This window comes from Cebidichthys violaceus, unplaced genomic scaffold (genome assembly GCF_023349555.1).
Source record: "Cebidichthys violaceus isolate CVI_PGR_0920_01 unplaced genomic scaffold, fCebVio1.0.p SCAF_19, whole genome shotgun sequence".
In the NCBI taxonomy this organism is placed as follows: Eukaryota; Metazoa; Chordata; class Actinopteri; order Perciformes; family Stichaeidae; genus Cebidichthys; species Cebidichthys violaceus.
This window is the reverse complement of record NW_027176361.1, coordinates 7,839,018-7,856,967: the sequence shown is the minus strand read 5'-3', so window position 1 is coordinate 7,856,967 and position 17,950 is coordinate 7,839,018. Positions and strand designations below refer to the sequence as shown.

The 17,950-nt window shown below is 42.2% G+C and overlaps 1 protein-coding gene across 1 annotated transcript in view; it reads left to right on the top strand.

Moving 5' to 3' along the window:
- Nucleotides 1-17,950, top strand: part of LOC137874632 (ADAMTS-like protein 1) — a 72,144-nt gene that overhangs the window by 53,732 nt on the left and 462 nt on the right. Inside the window, exons 3-12 of the mRNA XM_068713477.1 lie at nt 5,472-5,599; nt 10,521-10,566; nt 10,912-11,148; nt 12,492-12,618; nt 13,159-13,233; nt 14,220-14,377; nt 16,102-16,213; nt 16,408-16,546; nt 16,664-16,714; nt 16,819-17,023. Of these exons, the coding sequence (XP_068569578.1) occupies nt 5,472-5,599; nt 10,521-10,566; nt 10,912-11,148; nt 12,492-12,618; nt 13,159-13,233; nt 14,220-14,377; nt 16,102-16,213; nt 16,408-16,546; nt 16,664-16,714; nt 16,819-17,023 (1,278 nt within the window). The remainder of the gene's footprint in view (nt 1-5,471; nt 5,600-10,520; nt 10,567-10,911; nt 11,149-12,491; nt 12,619-13,158; nt 13,234-14,219; nt 14,378-16,101; nt 16,214-16,407; nt 16,547-16,663; nt 16,715-16,818; nt 17,024-17,950) is intronic.

Sequence of the window (17,950 nt, the reverse complement as noted above, 5' to 3'; positions counted from 1 at the left end):
CGTGTTCCCAGATTGCAGCGACTACTTAAGGGAGTAAAATGTTATCATAACCGATTGAAACGATGGCCACATCTACAAAAATAGGGTGTGAGAGCGTCTGTCTGTGGACAATCAGATCTTCCGAACCACTTGCATGCTTCCCTCATGCAACCTAATATCCAAGCCTGCCCTTGTGTAAAATAACAATGCACTATATAGTTTTTTTTTCTCACCTCATCGTCTTCATTGATTATTGTTTAAACTGTGAGGAGACACCTCCAGCAATGTTGTGGTAGAGAACTGGCTCCAAGTGAGTGTCAGTCAAACATGTTAATTTCCTCCTCTGGTGTTTGGTTTTCAACTCTGGGCACATCATCGATGCCACGGTTTATTTTCTGTAGTCATGCATTTGCAAATCTGAGAAGGATTTCTTCTGAAAGCAAATATCAGAAGGTTATGGATTAAGGGTGCAAGGAGATATGATTTCTGTGTGGACCCTATGAAAACGTGCACGTCCACTTCCCTCCCTGCTGGCATCACAAAATACACCGGTGTTAAGTGGATAGCTGAGTGAGTGTGTGTGTGTGTGTGTGTGCATGTGGATAATTCCCCAATTCGCAGAAAGTACAGACATCCCCCACTACCAAGTCAAACAAGCCAAGTCCCATACTGTTAGTAGAAAGTTAAGACTTCAAGACTGGTTTGCTGTGTATAACTCAAGTATTAAAAAAATGTGTGTGTGTGTGTGTGTGTGTGTGTATACTGGTAAAGTGTCGAGACATCCGCTCTGATGTTGTGATTGGGGTTGCTGACTATTTGCTCTGGAGTGCTGCACATTCCTCGCGGTCTTAATTGATACCAATTATGTGGTTTTTGATTTGGTGTTTGATTGGGAGGTGCATTTGAAGTCTTGATTTGAAGCGCACAGGGTTTTTATTGTCTTTGGAACGTAAGGATTTGAATTCCTGAATGATAGCCTGCTACCTTGTGAGTCACATCAAGGGGCACCGTAGGGTTGGCACCGATGTTGACTGCTCTATATGTTTTTTAACTTTCTCTTTAAGCCTTTTTTGTTTTTGCGCCTTGCCATTTGGAAAGTTAAAACTGGAAAGTTACTCAGCGTATAGTATATTCCCTCTGCGCCAAGAGCTGTCCATCTTGCTGGTTGTTTTTCTCTATAACCAGAGGTATTGTCCCTCCAGGGGACACCTGGCTTGTTCCCCACCTCCACAGTGCAAATGTTCACTGGCTTTAACTGCCAGATGTTATGAAAGGCTCTATTGAAGTAGACCTTTGGCTCATAAAGAAATAGAAAAAAAGTCACCATGGCTGAAAAATCTACCCCGATAACTTCAGTGACCAGACTATGTCATCTGATTTACAGTACATGGGGATCTCACATGCAAGTCCTTGTAAAGCAAAACACAGTCAGGAGGTGGGCATGCTCCTGAACATGTCTATGTGTGTTAGGAGTCAGCGTATCTGTGTACATTTTAGGTTTGTTTTTTCTAAAGACAATCATAAAACGACATTGTCAAACCCACACCCAAAACGTGTTAGCAGGTTAGCTTGCTCTGTATGACTGAGATTTTTTGACATTTCCAAAACACATCGCTGGCAGAAGATTGAGCAAAGCCGTCCAGAGCTAAAAAGAAATGGGAAACAGCGGCATGAGCGCAATAAAATGAGAGAAGCAAGCAGGGAGGGGAAAAAAAGGGGATATAAGAGGCAGAAATTTGAGATATTAGACGAAGAAATGGAAAGAATCAAAGGGGGAAGAAAATTGGTTTACAATTGTTGTCTGTCTGCCATTATTCCGACTCTGACACATACATACACACACGCAAACGTGTGAAGTTGTGAAGTTGCAGCTGGCCCAGCTCCTTGTTTGAACTAGCATGCTTGACTGAGGCCCATTTATTGATTGGCTAGTGTGCCAGACCTGAAGGACTCGCAGGGTCTCGGATCCCCCCCCCCCCCCCCCCCCCCGATTACTCCCCCCACATTCACGTGCACAAAAACACACACATGCAGACGCACACTCCAAGTCCTCCTTCCCTCCCCTTATTCCTGAGGAAGAACAGGAGCGAGTCAGAGAAGAGACGGCAGGCAGACAGACAGGACACACAGAGTGACCCGGAGAGGAGGGCATCACACACTTTTACATACAAACAAACACACACTCAGAATTGGAGTGAGTGACTCACACACTTTGAAAAGGCATGGAGCAAGATTTTTTATCTTGCAAGCTACTGGTGACAGCTCTTCTTATCCTGGTACTGTAATGTTTGCTTTTTTTCCCTACCTTGGTTAAAAATCAATTTGTTTTGTGATATTTTTTGTCTTTTAAGCCTTAAAACTTGTCACATCAAGTAAAGCATTCAGAAAGCATGTGTTCAAATAGAGTGCTGTGTGTGTGTATGCATGTATTTTGTGATATCTGCGGTAGAAAGGCACTCTCCAGATCCTGGAGTCCTTTCGGCAGTGTCTTTAACAAGGCAGTTAGTGTGACCTGACGTGTCTTATTTGCTCCCGCTGCTGAAAAGTTCCCATGCCTCCTCTGTGTTTGTGATCCAAGGCACAAAAGTTGACTTGTCATGCAAGCTGTTTTGTCTGAGGTTAGTCCTTCCTGTTACATTACAGTGACTGCTTTCCTTGCGGCATGGCGGTGAGTACAGTGCCGTGCAGCGTGGATCGGACGACAAGGGATTCAGCAGATGTGCAAATATCGTATGTCTTGCCGACTGAAAAGGCCATCGTATGCTTATTGACACAGTCTGCAAAAAAAAGGAACCAGAGTCTGGTTTCTTTCCCCTGTCGAGGAGTTTTCCATCTTCAAGGAAAAATGCCCTAAGTCTCAGCTGCTGACAGGTGACTTAAATAGAATCTGTCCATCAGAATAACATAATATGGAGATCACGAGTCTTTTATCATACTCTCAGTTCCTCTCCTCCACTAGATGTGAAAACATTAAGTGGGTGACAGCCAAGGGGGCGTTGTGGTCATATGTTTTGCTCCGTTTATCTAAATAGTAAAAGAGCCGGAGATAAAAATGTGTCTAAATGCTTTGTTGTGTAAATTGGTGCCGTTAACGGTGCAAATAAAACCTCCTCTGAGGGATCAGAGCAGGAGAGGTGGGACATGCAGCGATGGACGGCTCGGAAGCCTCCAAGTAGATATTCAAGCCTTTTGATTATTGGATCCAAATCCCAGCAGGGCGGCCGTCCGACTTGCGGAGCCCCGTGTTCCTCCGCCTTCATTGAGAACAATAGCAGCACAGTCAGCCAAACAACCTCCTCATCTCCATTCCTCCGTCCCTTCATCTACCTCCTCTCCTCTTTCTTCACCAGCCTCGTTATGCCTCCGGCTCTCTTGGCTTCGCAACACACAGCTCCTAGCCGTAATTGAGTGTAAAATTCACTGATTGCTTTTCAAAGGAGAATTGAGGTGGTGTGCTAACCGGCTGCCCAGAGCACAGCCTGTGTTTATTTACTGTGGATCCAAACATTGGAATAGTTGGCCCGTGCAGAAAGTAGTGCCACCGCCGATATGTTTGGCCGCATGCTCCGCTGGCTGCGTGTTTAGGTCTTGCCGTTCCCCTCTGCTGTTCCTCAGGCGTCATCGGCACTGACAGCCATTTATATCAGTCCCCACGCACTTTTAATAATGTAAACCCACCACCCGTGCTCCACAGTGTACGGCATGGGTGTTTTTTGCTACCGCGACCCAAAGAAAATAATCAAGGCAGTATTATTACCTTGTATCTACATTCCTCTGCAAGATCCATTCATGTTTGTACACGAGGCACAATGCCATGCTGTTGGGGAAAAGGGGCCAAAGAGGTCAAAATAACTTGGCGTATCCTGAGTTTTTCCTCTCGAATCTCAAGTCTGTGTATCCCAAGCAAGCTGGGACATTCACTGTAAACCGTTTGTCAGCTCAGTGGGCATAAAGAGCAGGTGTTACACATAAAGTTCGCATAGTCCCTGCCTTATTCAGGGTAAGCGGGCTTGTTGTGCCTCACATTTCATTCCTAATCTGCGGGATTTGGGATTTTTAAGTCAAAAGCTCTGCGGGATGTGCCGGCTTAAAAGCCCGTCGTGGTGGTGTAAAGAATCCGTGGTGGGAGGCTGTCTAAAGCACACAAAAGCTGCATTTCTGCAATCTTAAAATATTCTTTCATGCTTCACCAACACCAGAAAGAGTGCCTACATTTTCAGGTTATTGTGGAAAAATGATAATTTGTTCCCGCATCCATCTATTCCTTTTCATTGCCATTAAAGCCTCTGTTGAATGGCATATTATTTTTATTGAATGTGTTGCACCTCTAGTCTTTTAAACCAAATTGTTGCTGCCATAGGAGGTGGATGATTTGTCTCAGCGTCGGTTCTAAGTTCCAAGTCCTTTTTTTTCATCTCATTTTCCAGGTTTTCATCCATTCAACAGGTATAGAACTGGTTGTTTTTGGCAACTTTTGAGTGGATTGCCTCCACAGAGCTAAGCTGCCCCTGTTCCAGACAGCAAAAGCAATCTATTTTCCTTTTTCATACAGTCTGAGCATATAACGTAGCTTTCGAACTTCATTCAGTCAGACCTCCAAAGGGCATTGAGAAGAGCTAGGCTGCTGAGATCTAGGCTGCTGAGTAAAGCCAAGACAAAGAAACATAACTCATGTGGAGCAGTAGATGATCCACATCAGATGCCGGTGCCAGCCTTACAAATAAACACCTTGTCTAGGTGAGTCAGTCCAGTCAAATCTGATCTGAAAATACGAAAGGCCTTGTAGGGCAAAGTTAAAAGAGTGTAATATAGAGGGGTGGGGAGGACTTTACTTTTTGGCTGTCACTCTACATCTGAGATGCACATTGTCCTTGCAGTCGCAAAATTCATCCTCTCACAATATTGACTTTAGATCACGCAGTAATATTCCTGCTTCTGCTGCCAAATACAGCAAGACGCAATTAACAGAGGGAGACACACACACATGAGGCACGCAGTTTAAGAGAGGACTAACAGTTCATCATCTAAAGGATGACTCAGACATTTGAGATATGCAAAGGGGCAAAAGTCGAGAGCTTTTGATTACTTCCCCTTGCAGGCTCTCTCATCCTGTCACATGCGTTTTCCGCTGCTCCTGAAATTTAGTTCAGCTTCTCAACTAGCGGTTTTGGCTTTTATTTGTGTGCTCTGCAAGACAATCTGTTTAAACAGAGGAGGCCACAAGTCATATGACTGGGGATTATGCATACAGGTTGCTCCCATGGCAAAAGAGAGACGAGGAGAGCATAACTCAGTTTTATGATGTTGTAATATTCGGTTGGGTCTTGGCAGATATTAAGACGAACGATTTAACTTTAAGACAACGTAGCACTGGTTTGAACGGATGGACTGGAAACTGCACAAGGAGGTCCATGACAGATCACTCGTGTGCACAAACCCTTCACTTCCTTCTTCACTTCTGCTCAAGTCATGTCTCCTCTCCTGGTGTGTAGAGCTCGCGGACGGCCCGGTCGGAAGAGGACAGAGACACTCTGTGGGACGCCTGGGGCTCATGGAGTGAATGCTCCCGGACCTGTGCAGGAGGCGCCTCATACTCCCTCAGACGATGCCTCAGTTCCAAGTAAGGCCGCCTATCCGCCATTTCTCACCCTATAGCCTGCTACAAACTCTGTGTGACGATGCAGTGGGCAACACCATGGGTTATGCTCATGTTTTTCCATGCAATATGAGGTACAACACATTTCCTGCCTATACAACATCGCACATTTGAGATAGGGGTGCTGCATGGAAAATATGGCCACGATCTGATGCATTGATCGGAGTTGGTCTGAAACTACATGTACTGTGAGGAAGCATAGATTTCTGAAAATGAAATCACTTAAGGATCAAACTACAACTTATTTCAACATTGTCTACCTTAATTATCAGTATTTAACATTGTAATGTGTAATATCTGGCCAAAATTTGATTTTAAAACATTTCCTATTGCTTTTTGGAGTCCCCTTGACCCTTATCACAGAGAACATACCATAAAGTATTCTTAGTGATTCTTTTTTACTGGTAGAATTTCTAATTGTCTTCCACAAATTGCTATTGTTAGAACCAGAGACATATAAAATACATTGAAATGTACGACTGCAGTACTCAAAGGATGATGCTATGTAATATTTGTAAGCGTGTGTTCAAACACTATCCGAGGTAAAAGTCCTGACTGGGGTTGGACTGGTTTCTATTAAAGTGCCAAATCATGTCTTTAAGATTGAAGAGTGGGAAGCAGGAGAGGGGTGGGGGCTCTTTTTCTGTTGCTCACGGTCGTTCTGCCAAATAAATCCAGACAGCGTCCCTCATAGTGTGAGTAAATCTCACCAATCGCTCCATTCCCATGGGCTGGAATGGAAGTGCTCAAAATACATGTGAATGTTAAATAGCCCCGAGGGGTCACCTGAGATCACTTGCCCATCCACCTTTCTAAAACTGTCTAGACGGCCATATGAGCCTGAATCATGAATTCATCAGTGACAATAGGGTTCAGATTTTTGTCTCAAATGTAAGCATAACAATCGATACCCCTTACTAAAGTACATGTCACTTTTAATAAGGGTTTTCTGTGATGGACTTTGGGCTCTGCAAGCAATGAACCCACATTGGTTGGATTCCCACTGCTCATCATCTCGGCTTAAGTCTCGGGACGAACTTGGAACTTGCACTTTGGACCTCTCGGCCCTTTCATCCTGTTGTCAAAGTCACCCGGTTGGTTAGGCTTCAAGCTAACCCTGTGGGCTTCAAGATTAAAGCTCGAAGCCAAGTGTACTGGGCAAAGTGGTCAATTACAAATGGATTTAGGGAACAAGAGAGAGGAAAAAAAAGGAGAAAGACGGAACGAGAGGGTATGTTTTCCATAGCAATGTTGTCACATTTATAGACTGGGAAATAACTGCAGGGTGACTTCACTGCATTCCTCTATTTTACAGTTCCCCGAATGCATTGCTCTCTCACTAAAGGTAGCCAGTGAGCTTTGCTGCCAAAGTCACCTCTGTTTCACTGTATGGGGCTTTTTTTTTTTGGGGGGGGGGGATCCAGGATCAGCCAGTGAGATCATAAAACATTACAAACTGTCCAAAGACACACTGACAAAACAGGCCAGATCATACCTGAGGTCACAATGGAGATGTACTCTGAGTAACCATGAATCTGTCCGCACTGGTGCTGGGAAGCCAGGCTAAAAAGTATCAGGCTGTTAAAACCTCAAACTCAAAGTGCCAGACCCCCCATGTGCTGCACTGTAAACATTGAGGTCAATGGCTTTTTGAGGAGTTCATTTAATGATATCAGCAGCAGGCATTTCTCTCGGCTTGCCCAGAATTTTGCGGTCAGGCACACCTCAGAATGCTACTGACTGTAAAAGCAATTGACGCGTTAAGAGGTGTTTGGGGTTTGAGCTCCATATGGGTTGCAGGCAGTGTTTGTGTGCGTGTGTAGACGTACATGCTCATGTAAGTCCAGCCGGGTATGTTGACAAACTTGTATGTACTTTGGCGGTGGCAGTAACGTGTGGGGTTCTTGAGGAAATGGAAGGACTCTCCGTCCCACCTCATCCCACCTCAGCCTGCTGTTGCGTGGGAATGACGGAGCAGGAGCCTGGAACCGGGTGGCAGATCAAACGGCGTCATTAAAAAGCACAACACAAGGCCCCTTGTGTGTGTGTGTGTGACTCTTTGGAAAGAGAGGCTGGAAACGGGCCTGCAACACCCTCCAAACCACTCCAACTCCCTGACCTTTAAACACACGCACACACACTTACACGAGTAGGGACCTGCTGCTAATGCAGAAACGCACAGGAGTTAGACAATGTCCCAAAAGGGCACATGGGGAGTACAGACTAAACACAGATCGCCCGGCCCTCATTAGTCCCTTCACTTGATCACAATCTCCATTATTAACAACAGCATTTTGAAGCATGTGTGGACATATGGATTGAGTGTCCCAGGCAAGAGAAAGCGCTGCTCAATCATTTTTTTTTTATGAGGCTCGTGGTTGGCAGAAACGTCAGTGAGGTTTTTTTTTGTTATTTATTTTCATAAAAAGAGGCCAGCCTTGACTTTATTTTGACTTTGTTAAAATAATTGAAAGAGTCATGATGAACCCCATTGATAAGCGAATAAAGATAAGCAGTCCTAGGGACAAGGAACAAGTTAAGTGGAGATGCAAATAACTTCTCACCGCTGATAAGCGGTATGTTTTTACTCTTAATTGGGTCACTGATTAGCTGAAATTACAGGCTGTGGCATTAAATGACTGTGGCATTTTGGAATTTCACGAAAGCCATGCCACAGCTGTGTTTAAACTCTATCTTTAAATGGCACGGCAGTTAAAAATGAATTTTCTCCAAGGCAATGACTAATTAAGTTGCTACAATTAACTTGGGCCTGGCACCTTGATTACGTCTCCTACTTCACAGAATGGGGGACCACCCTCTGTGCAGTGCTAAAAACAGCGAGCTTCTCTACAGTGAGACTGAGCTCGTGTCAGAATCAACAACAACAATCTGTGTATGCAGAATCCAAAATCATTTTAGATTTTGAAATGTAGAAATTCAGAGGGGGCCATGTCTGTTCCAATTGTCATTCCATCTAATTACTTCTTGATATATTTCGGCTCTGGTGAGTCAGTTCATCACTAGGATACGTCATCTGGGACAAAATTTCTGTATGAAATTTTGTTCCAATCCATCTTGTGGATAAGTTCAAACTTTGATGTGCTGGTGGTGCTAGATGAAAATTCAGAGGATCATTAAAGTTCCTAGGATTCATCTCGCTGTGGACTAAAAAGTTGGACTGACTGAATGACAAAGGAAAGGAGTAGTGCTCTTTTCTGCTGTGGCTTCATCTTTCTCAACTTCATGTTACCTTTCCTTTGGTGGCCTAAATTGATCAAGAGCTCACAGTATAAGAGCATATTTCAGCCATTACCATCTCCACATTTTAATGTGCCCGCTCGCCTTAAGTGTATCAATGTTATGGCAAAGGTTATGGAGCGCTGGTTGCAATTACTTTCAATCTAACGAGAAGAGTTGATGACATATATATGGACATTATGAGCCAAGCAAATTTAACTGCATATCCAATAATTTAGGATTTTTCATGGTTACAACAGATTTGAGTTCCTTTCTTGTCTGAGGAAGTCATTGGCATGCCACATGGTAGTTTTAAGTGATGAGCAAGCTCTCTGTACTGTCTTTGTGTCTTTTGTGCATATTTGGCAGTAAAGAGCAGCGTCATAGCCTGTGAGTTATGTGTTGTGTGCGCGAGTCGTTTTTCCCCAACCTATGATGACGCCATGATGAATGTGTAGCCCCAGCCCTACTTCTGCTTAGCCTCCACTTTGTAGCTTCCAAAGTCGAGAGGAAATGAAAATGGAGATTAATTTAATTCCCTTTGCCTCTTTTTTTTTTAACGTTAAGTTTATTTATAGCTCGTCCCACTGATCCAGATCTTTGGTACCTGTCTGTCAACTCTTGGTCTTTGAAAGTCTCTTGTTTGGGTCCAAGCCCTGTGACCTGTTTGGCTTGGCAGAAGGGACTGTCTGGGTGCGTCACAGGGTCTAATGTTCTTGCCATGCCACGCACTTCACATCCACTCCCTCGGCTCTCTGGAATAATATTGTAAAAATTCTCGAGCCCTTGTTCATCCGTGAGTTCAAACTCTGAGATGTTGCCTCCAATCATGATTCCAGATTAGCTAAGGGCCGATGACACTGGAATTCCTCTTAAGTTCCCAAACTCAAAAGAATATCCTTTGATTAGCTCCCACTGGGGTCTTGAATAATTGCCCTATCATAGTCACTATCAATAATTTATCATCACTCAGCATCAAAGCACAAAGGAATCCTAATTTTCAATAAGTGGTTAGCTCTATAATTTGGGCGAAGACACTGCAGACTGTCATGCACAGAGTCTTGATTCAAACTGCTTCAATCTGTTCAGCAGACGCAGCTCGGAGGGCCCTACTGTGTCTGCTTTACTAATGCATGTGCAGTACTGCTGCTTTATAAAGCAATGGTTTGTTTAAAGACCGATCACTACGACAAATGAGTAATCATTGTTATTATTCCCAATTTATTATTTTTCCCATTTATTTTGTTTCCCCTCCATTTCATGAAGTTTTAATTTTTCCTGTTTTATCCAGATATTTGTGTTCCTCAGGGCTCAACACTAACTTTCAAAAGTGGTTACGAGGCTGACAACCAGGCATCACCTTCTATTTTAAATAATTATTATGAAGTTAAAAGCCACCAGCTTTATTACAGTAACCAAACCTAATTCTTTGTCATTTTAGTTTGATCTGTTATCACTTAACTTGCCTTGTATTTATGCGTAGTCACATTGTGTGAATTAATCACTGTCACAATCACTGCTCTGCAATTGTGATTGCAGTCAACGGGTGGAATACCAGCTGCGTCGGGCAAAGGTTATTGGTGTGCATTGTGGTTTGTTTTTATCATTTACTACCTAACCCGCATGTTCATTTCTAATTCTTCCGCAGGACCTGTGAAGGGCAGAATATCAAATATCGCACATGCAGTAATGTGGTAAGTTCAGCAAGCTCATCTTTATGTAATGGATATCAGTAGAGCTTTCAAGTGTTTTTGTTGAGCAAGTTGTGATTGACAGTTATGTGTGGTGGAACTGTACAAATATGACTAATGTTTATGGTAAGAGGTGGAATTTAGTGATTTAGGATCCTATTGTTACAGAGTAAGTGAGAAGTTCTGGTGGGGATCATCAAACTAGTTCAGCTGTAATTTAATATGATGATCACAATGTTGAGTTTCAGCAACCGCAGTATCAACAAACCTTCCACCACACAAATTTACAATAGCGATATGCCTCGCATTAATTGTAGAACTATGGCTAAATATTTTTCTGACCCTCAGGATTGCCCTCCAGATGCAGGTGATTTCCGTGCCCAGCAGTGTTCAGCTCATGCAGACGTGCGATACCAGGGTCAGTACCACGAGTGGCTGCCTGTGTACAATGACCCGGACAACCCCTGCGCTCTCAAGTGCAAAGCCAAGGGCTCGGGCCTTGTGATGGAGCTGGCGCCCAAGGTGCTGGACGGGACACGCTGTTACACCGAGTCCTTGGACATGTGTATCAGCGGAGTCTGCCAGGTAGGAGAAAGAATTCGAGAGCTTTATTGTTCATTTCTTTTAATTTATCTATAGACTGAAAATATTATAGACTGAAAATAGAGAAGTAACTTTCTCAGATTTCAGTGTGGGACATTTACACAATTTTGGGGTCCCAAGACAGACTTCTCAGAAACCAATAAATATGATTTTGATTAGTTGTTATCAAGGAAATCTGGAATATGTGTCCTCCTCCAGATTGCAGTCTCATGCCAGTGTGTTGACAACAGCCACATGCTTATATTAAAGTGAATGCAGTTTTGGATAACTCAGGGACAAATATCCTATGCATATGAAGTGTCTACTCTATAGATTAAAAGCTTTCAATGAAACATAAAAACATCAGATTTTTGCAGATACTGTCCTTTGGATGTGTCCAGTTGAATATAGAATACAAATGGTGGCGAATCAAAAAAAAGAAAACACTTATTTTGCCCAAAACTGTACGCACCAGTGAAGGAACTGGTGACTTCCAATATCCGAATTGAGAAAATCATAGAAAATCTCGACCATATACGCCCGTAAAAGCGAATTTCTTTCTAAATTAGAATATATTTTGTTTAATAATCAACCAAACACCACGATATATTTACTGGCTCACATGTTACATATATTACAGAGTGTATTTGGATTCAAGAGTCAAAAAGTAAATAATCCAAGAAAACCTATGGAAGATTGAGTTACAATGCTAACGTCATGCCATCTGCTTTACAAATGAAGTCCCATTGAGAATAATATTTGAGATTGGGGCCTTTGACTGACAGTCCAGGAAATACTTCACAATGCATTTTTTTCCACTTGAATGAAATTACGTCCCGAGGCGTTGTGTGTCTGCAAAGACACACAAGGATTTTAATTCACTCTCTTGCCATGCTTAGAATCACACTGCGGTTTTGGTTTTGTCTTACCGACAGAAATCGTGAAAAACTCCATCAATCAACTACGGATGGTTGCAGATCATTTTTGATAAAAAACATTGGGGAACATTTTTGGGAAAACTCATGATCAACTCCCAAGGGATGCATCATGCTATCTTAGAAATACAAAACAATAGATGTGGTATGAATATGGAAGAACCCAGAGGGTTGCATGGATCAATTGATTATACATGGTATGAAGGGAGACAGTTTTTTTAAATAAACTCAGTTTTAAAGAAACCAGCAGGAGTACTTGTCCAATTTGTCTCCGTATTTCTTTTTTCTTTTAATTTTTCTTTTTGCAGAGCATCCTAATTGGAGTTTATTTTAAAGCTGAACATTTGAAATCAGGTTGCTGTACATTGCTGGGGGAATGTTTATGTTTATGTATTTGTCTGTGTATTATAGATTGTAGGATGTGATCATGAGTTGGGGAGCACAGCAAAGGAGGACAACTGCGGTGTCTGCAATGGAGATGGCTCATCTTGCAGACTGGTGCGGGGACACTACAAATCCCAGCATGCTTCAGGAAAAAGTAAGTGTTCATTAATTTCAATCTAGTTTGTTTAAATTGAATACAGTAATGTTGTCAAGTCTGAAAAGAATAAGCCTTGAGAACGTAATAGTGATGTCATCAGGTTTTCATCAGAGAGACTCGCTAGTCTCCCGACTTTATGGAAGTGCGATGCTAAAATCACTGGAGTAATGTGATTCTTCCGTTCAAATTGAATAGCAATATTAATAAAATAATATAATTTAGAATTACTGTATTGTGTTTTATTGACTGAGGCAAAAACAATGTCAATGTCATGAAAACAAAACAAAAATTGTTCATATCTTACCTTATCTTAAATCTCACCCAAATGAATACTAATAAGACTAACCCTCCTGTTGTCTGCAGTCTCACCCTAGGGTGCTATCTTGTATTTCACAAGTCAAATCATTCTGTGTTCTGATTGTGTCTGTGTTGCCAGTTGTAATTATATTGACTTTATTGCATTTATATAAGTATTGATCGATACTGTATGCTATTTTTATCTCTTTGTCTTTTGTCTCTCTGTCTGTCTCTCTGAAGCTGAGGACACAGTTGTTGCCGTCCCCTATAAGAGTCGTCATGTACGTCTCGTCCTGAAAGGCCCGGATCACTTGTGTAAGTCCTGGTAGGTCTAGGGTGCCCTTCCATCCCAAACAGTTGTACATGATATTTATATTTGGCAGTGTTTTTTATTTCCAAATACCTGCACATTAAACACAAGTATTCTGCATGTGCTCTGGGAGTTTTACTGCAGGTCATGTTATGTTTTAAAGGCTTGTGATTCAACAACAATATCACTTTTTCATTATATGTGTTATACTTGCTTGACCTTTTGTAATGAATATCTCACCCAAATAATAATCTAAAATTAACATTTTATTCTAAAATGTATTACATTTTAGGCTGTCTCATGAATACTGGTGATAAAAGCAGAATAAACAGAGGAGGTAGTTATGTCTGCCCTCTGCCCCGGCTCTGAGAAGGTTTACTGCTTCCAGCAAATATCACTGATGTAAAAGTACTGGCATCAAACTCCCCACTGAATCAAATCGATAACAAATGGTCCATCTCCCTTTACCTATCCTTTGCTCCACGTTTAGTTGACAGATTGTTTCCCGAGCCAGGCCGAAAGAGGTTCTTTTTCTGAATGGACGAATATTTCATGAAATATTTCCCCCGTTCTTTTTGGCCACGGTGCAATTAAATTGTAACCATCTGTCCGCACATGATGCCTGCTGCTGGTTACTGCTTGTTCCTGCGTTTCCCCGTTGTTTTTGTTTAAATTTCCACGCTGACCCTGTTGGGCCAGGGTTGAAGTGAGGTCAAAACCTACTTAAGCCAGTCCACGTTCTTAATGGAACTGGATCTGATGGAAGGTCTGTGATGAATGAAAGTCATCCTTTGAGTGTCTCGACATTTTGTTCACATCTTCTTTTATTTAATGTTTCATTCCGATCGACATGATAATGATGACAAATGTAGAAAATTATGACTATCATTTATCAAAGACAGATTTTTAATTTTGTGATTACTTTGCATATATCTATATTGTGACTGATGTGTCCATTGTGCTTTAGCTATCTACTTTATTTCTTCTGTAGACGTGGAGAGTAAGACTCTACAAGGGGTTAAAGGTGAGCTGATCTTGGATAAATCAGGGCAGTACCACCTGGAGAATACCACCTTGGACTACCAGAAACTTTCAGATAAGGAGGTCCTGAGAATCATCGGCCCCCTTGGAGCCGACTTCACAGTCAAAGTAAGAGCATAAATACAACGATTCAAGTGGCTTAAAGCTGCACCACTCAATATTTTCATTCAGTTTACTTTGTGTAGTATAATTTATCACCCAACTCTTCAGTTTCCCTCAGCTTAAATTTCTGAAACTTGTATTTGATTCATGGTGGAATGTCGGTCCTTGAAGAAGAATCATAACACATGTGGTTTACTTACATTAAGTTTTAAAACATAACACAACATAAATTCACTTCATAAATACAGTAGTGGAGCATACGTTTTGTGTGTGTGTGTGTGTGTGTGTGTGTGTGTGTGTGTGTGTGTGTGTGTGTGTGTGTGTGTGCGCACGCACACACACACACACACACACACACACACATGCTTACATTCTCAGACTAGGGCCAGTGAGTGGACATTAAAAATGATACAGGCTGCGGACAGGGAAACGCCTGTGAAAACTTCCCCCCTCATAAACACACAAGTCAGGATTGGACAATAAATGGGAATGCAGGAGACAGAAATCTGAGAGGCTATAAATGCAGAATTTTCTAATCTGTTACGAGGCAAACAGCCAATTCATATCGCAGCGCTGGAAAACATTTGGACGAATGGAAAATCACATTAAAAAGTTGCCAGACAGTCTCTCCACTGTAAACATGTGAATGAGTGGCAGCGGAGTTCGACTTATATGTGCTGAAGGTATAATCTGGCTTTGGCCATTTTTTTCAATATGGTCGAGGTTGGAAGAAAAATGTTTGCTGAAATATTTAGGACACTGAATAAAATGTCCTCAACAAAACAAACACACAACAAACATGTGACACAAAAGGCCTAATTTATATAGCTACAGTCTGTGTTCTTTATTTGATCAAATACATTTTTTATCCTGCTACAACATGTCAATGTGCAGAAACTGACATTTCAGGTTACTTAGGGTCAAATTCCTCCAATGTGTGTGTGTGTGTGTGTGTGTGTGTGTGAAAATGAACATCTCTTGAACCATTACAGTATCGACTATAATTTCAGCTGCTTCAGCCTTTCCCTCAGGTCTCATGTCTTGACCCAATTTTATCCAAGGAACTTTGAAATCATCTGAAAACCCCAGTTTGAAAATCCAGTTTAACACGTAAATGGTATTTTGTATTTAATATATCTGTATTAACTTCAGCATGGTCTGAGTTGTAGTCAAGTAATTCATTTTTTTCCTTCCACCCTTTTATGTTAGCAATCAACAACACCCTGTCTGGTCTATATAGGCAGTTTTTCTCTTGGGGACTGCTTGAGAATAGTAATCTAAAATCTACATCCGGAGTAGTAAAGATAGCTTAATCCTGAGCATTTATTTTTTACTTATATGGTAGCTGCATTGGTCACTAGGGGGCGGAAAGACTCCGAAACGAACCCACACCAAACATGACACTATCTACACGTAGCTATATATCAGATAATGAGGGCCGTTGCTGTGTTACTTAGCCGCTGACTAGCTTGGCTGCAGTTCATAAAGGGCTCTGTTAAACCAGAAATTGCAGTTGCGTGTGAACAATGTTTTATTTCCTCACCCAGTAAAAACACATAATGACGTGGGACTAACACTTTAGTGCATTTCCCAAAATGTCAAACTATTCGTTCAACTCATTTTGGTTGCATGCATCATCCTTTAGGCGTATTATGATAAAATGAAAGCCTTGCTGGTGAGCATAATGGTGAAAAGATTTAGTGGTCACTCCATGAACACTGTTTCCGTAGGTGGAGTTTGCCAGTGGAGCAGACAGTGTGGTTCAGTACATCTACTACCAGCCCATCATCCACCGCTGGAGAGAGACCGACTTCTTCCCTTGCTCCGTCACGTGTGGTGGAGGTAAGCATGGAGTTGCACTGCTCACATTGTGGACTAAATACTAAGAAAGCTGTGATACTGAAAAGTTATTTCCTGTGGCAGGTGAACATCTTTGATAAACGCTTAATATTGAATTAATGCTCCACTAAATCTTTTTTGATAGATAATTTCTGTCACTTATTTTGGGAACACTGACTTTTTTTCTTCTTCTGTAGGGTACCAGCTAACCTCAGCAGAGTGCTTTGACCTGAGGAGTAGCCGGGTGGTTGTGGATCAGTACTGCCATTATTACCCAGAGAACGTCAAACCTAAACCCAAACTCCAGGAGTGCAACATGGAGCCCTGCCTGGCCAGGTGAGAGACAAACCTCTTTAAAATCAACGAAACCATTTGAACTCCATGTTCACGATAAGTCAACAGCAGCTTGTATAATTCTAAATCCTCATTTCCGTCATCGATTCTGCCTTTTAGTGACGGCTACAAGCAAATTATGCCATATGACCTTTACCACCCCCTGCCTCGGTATGTACTCACAACTGTGAGGTGAAATAGTGACACGGCGACACAAATTCTAACATTTACCAGTCGCCATGAGTGACTTCATGACTGAGCTTTTGTGATGTCAGATGGGAGAGCAGTCCGTGGACCGCCTGCTCCACCTCCTGCGGCGGGGGCATCCAGAGTCGCTCAGTATCCTGCGTGGAGGAAGACATGCAGGGCATCATCACTACCACCGAGGAGTGGAAGTGTCTCTACTCCCCCAAGACGGCTATCCTGCAGCCCTGCAACACCTTCGACTGCCCCACCTGGCTGGCACAGGAGTGGTCCCCGGTAGGTGCCCCTTTTTACATTCTGTCTTTTGGACATTTAGCTTTAGAGTATTTATTCATTATTATCATAGATTATTATTTTTACACAGTATTAAGCTACATATATGGCCAACAAAAGGAAATTAGACATGTTTAGAAAGTCCAGCTAGAAATGTCTAGTAACCAAATGTAAATAGATGTGTCTCGGTGTTGTGTCGCTGTTACCACCTGGGAAGTCAGAGTCTGTGAACCACCACAGTGGGCCTTAATTAACCCGTGGAGTTAGAAGAAGTAAAAAATTAAAAAAATGTAAAAAAGTATGATTAATTGGCTTGTTGAGGAACAAAAATATACTCCGCGGACAACCAGACCTGTGATTTTGTCGTCTCTACAGGTATCCGTCAGCTTTTTCTAACATGACAGGAACACTTGAAACTGCTTAAGTTCAAACACAACCTTACTGTGTGAGGCTGAGTAGCACCGCTGACCTCAACTTGAGTGTCCTTCACCACCCCTGCCCTTGAACACACCATCCAAAATAAACAAGGCTTTAATTAAAACCCCAAAGTCAACAGCACGTATTCTGAAAACTCTTTCTTTGCCAAAAACATCCAGCTTATCGGGGTGGTGCTTCTGGATCATCTAACACTACTGGTTAGCTTACTTATTTGGCAGAGTTGCTGTTACATTAACCATAAATATCCCAGAGAACTTCCTCATGGGGATTTTTCAGCCTCGCAAGTTATACAGGCACAAGCAGAGGCCCAAGGAGTCAAATTTGTGGCCCTCTGAAAACCCAGGATGCTGTTTACCTAGCACATTCTTCCTTGTGAACTTGCCTTTAAATGCTTGTTTTGGCAGCGGATACACAAAGTTCACTCCTGAGCAGAGAGCTGCAGGGATTTTGGAAGGTCTCTTTCTTTACTTCTCTTGATTCAAGGGCTTTCTG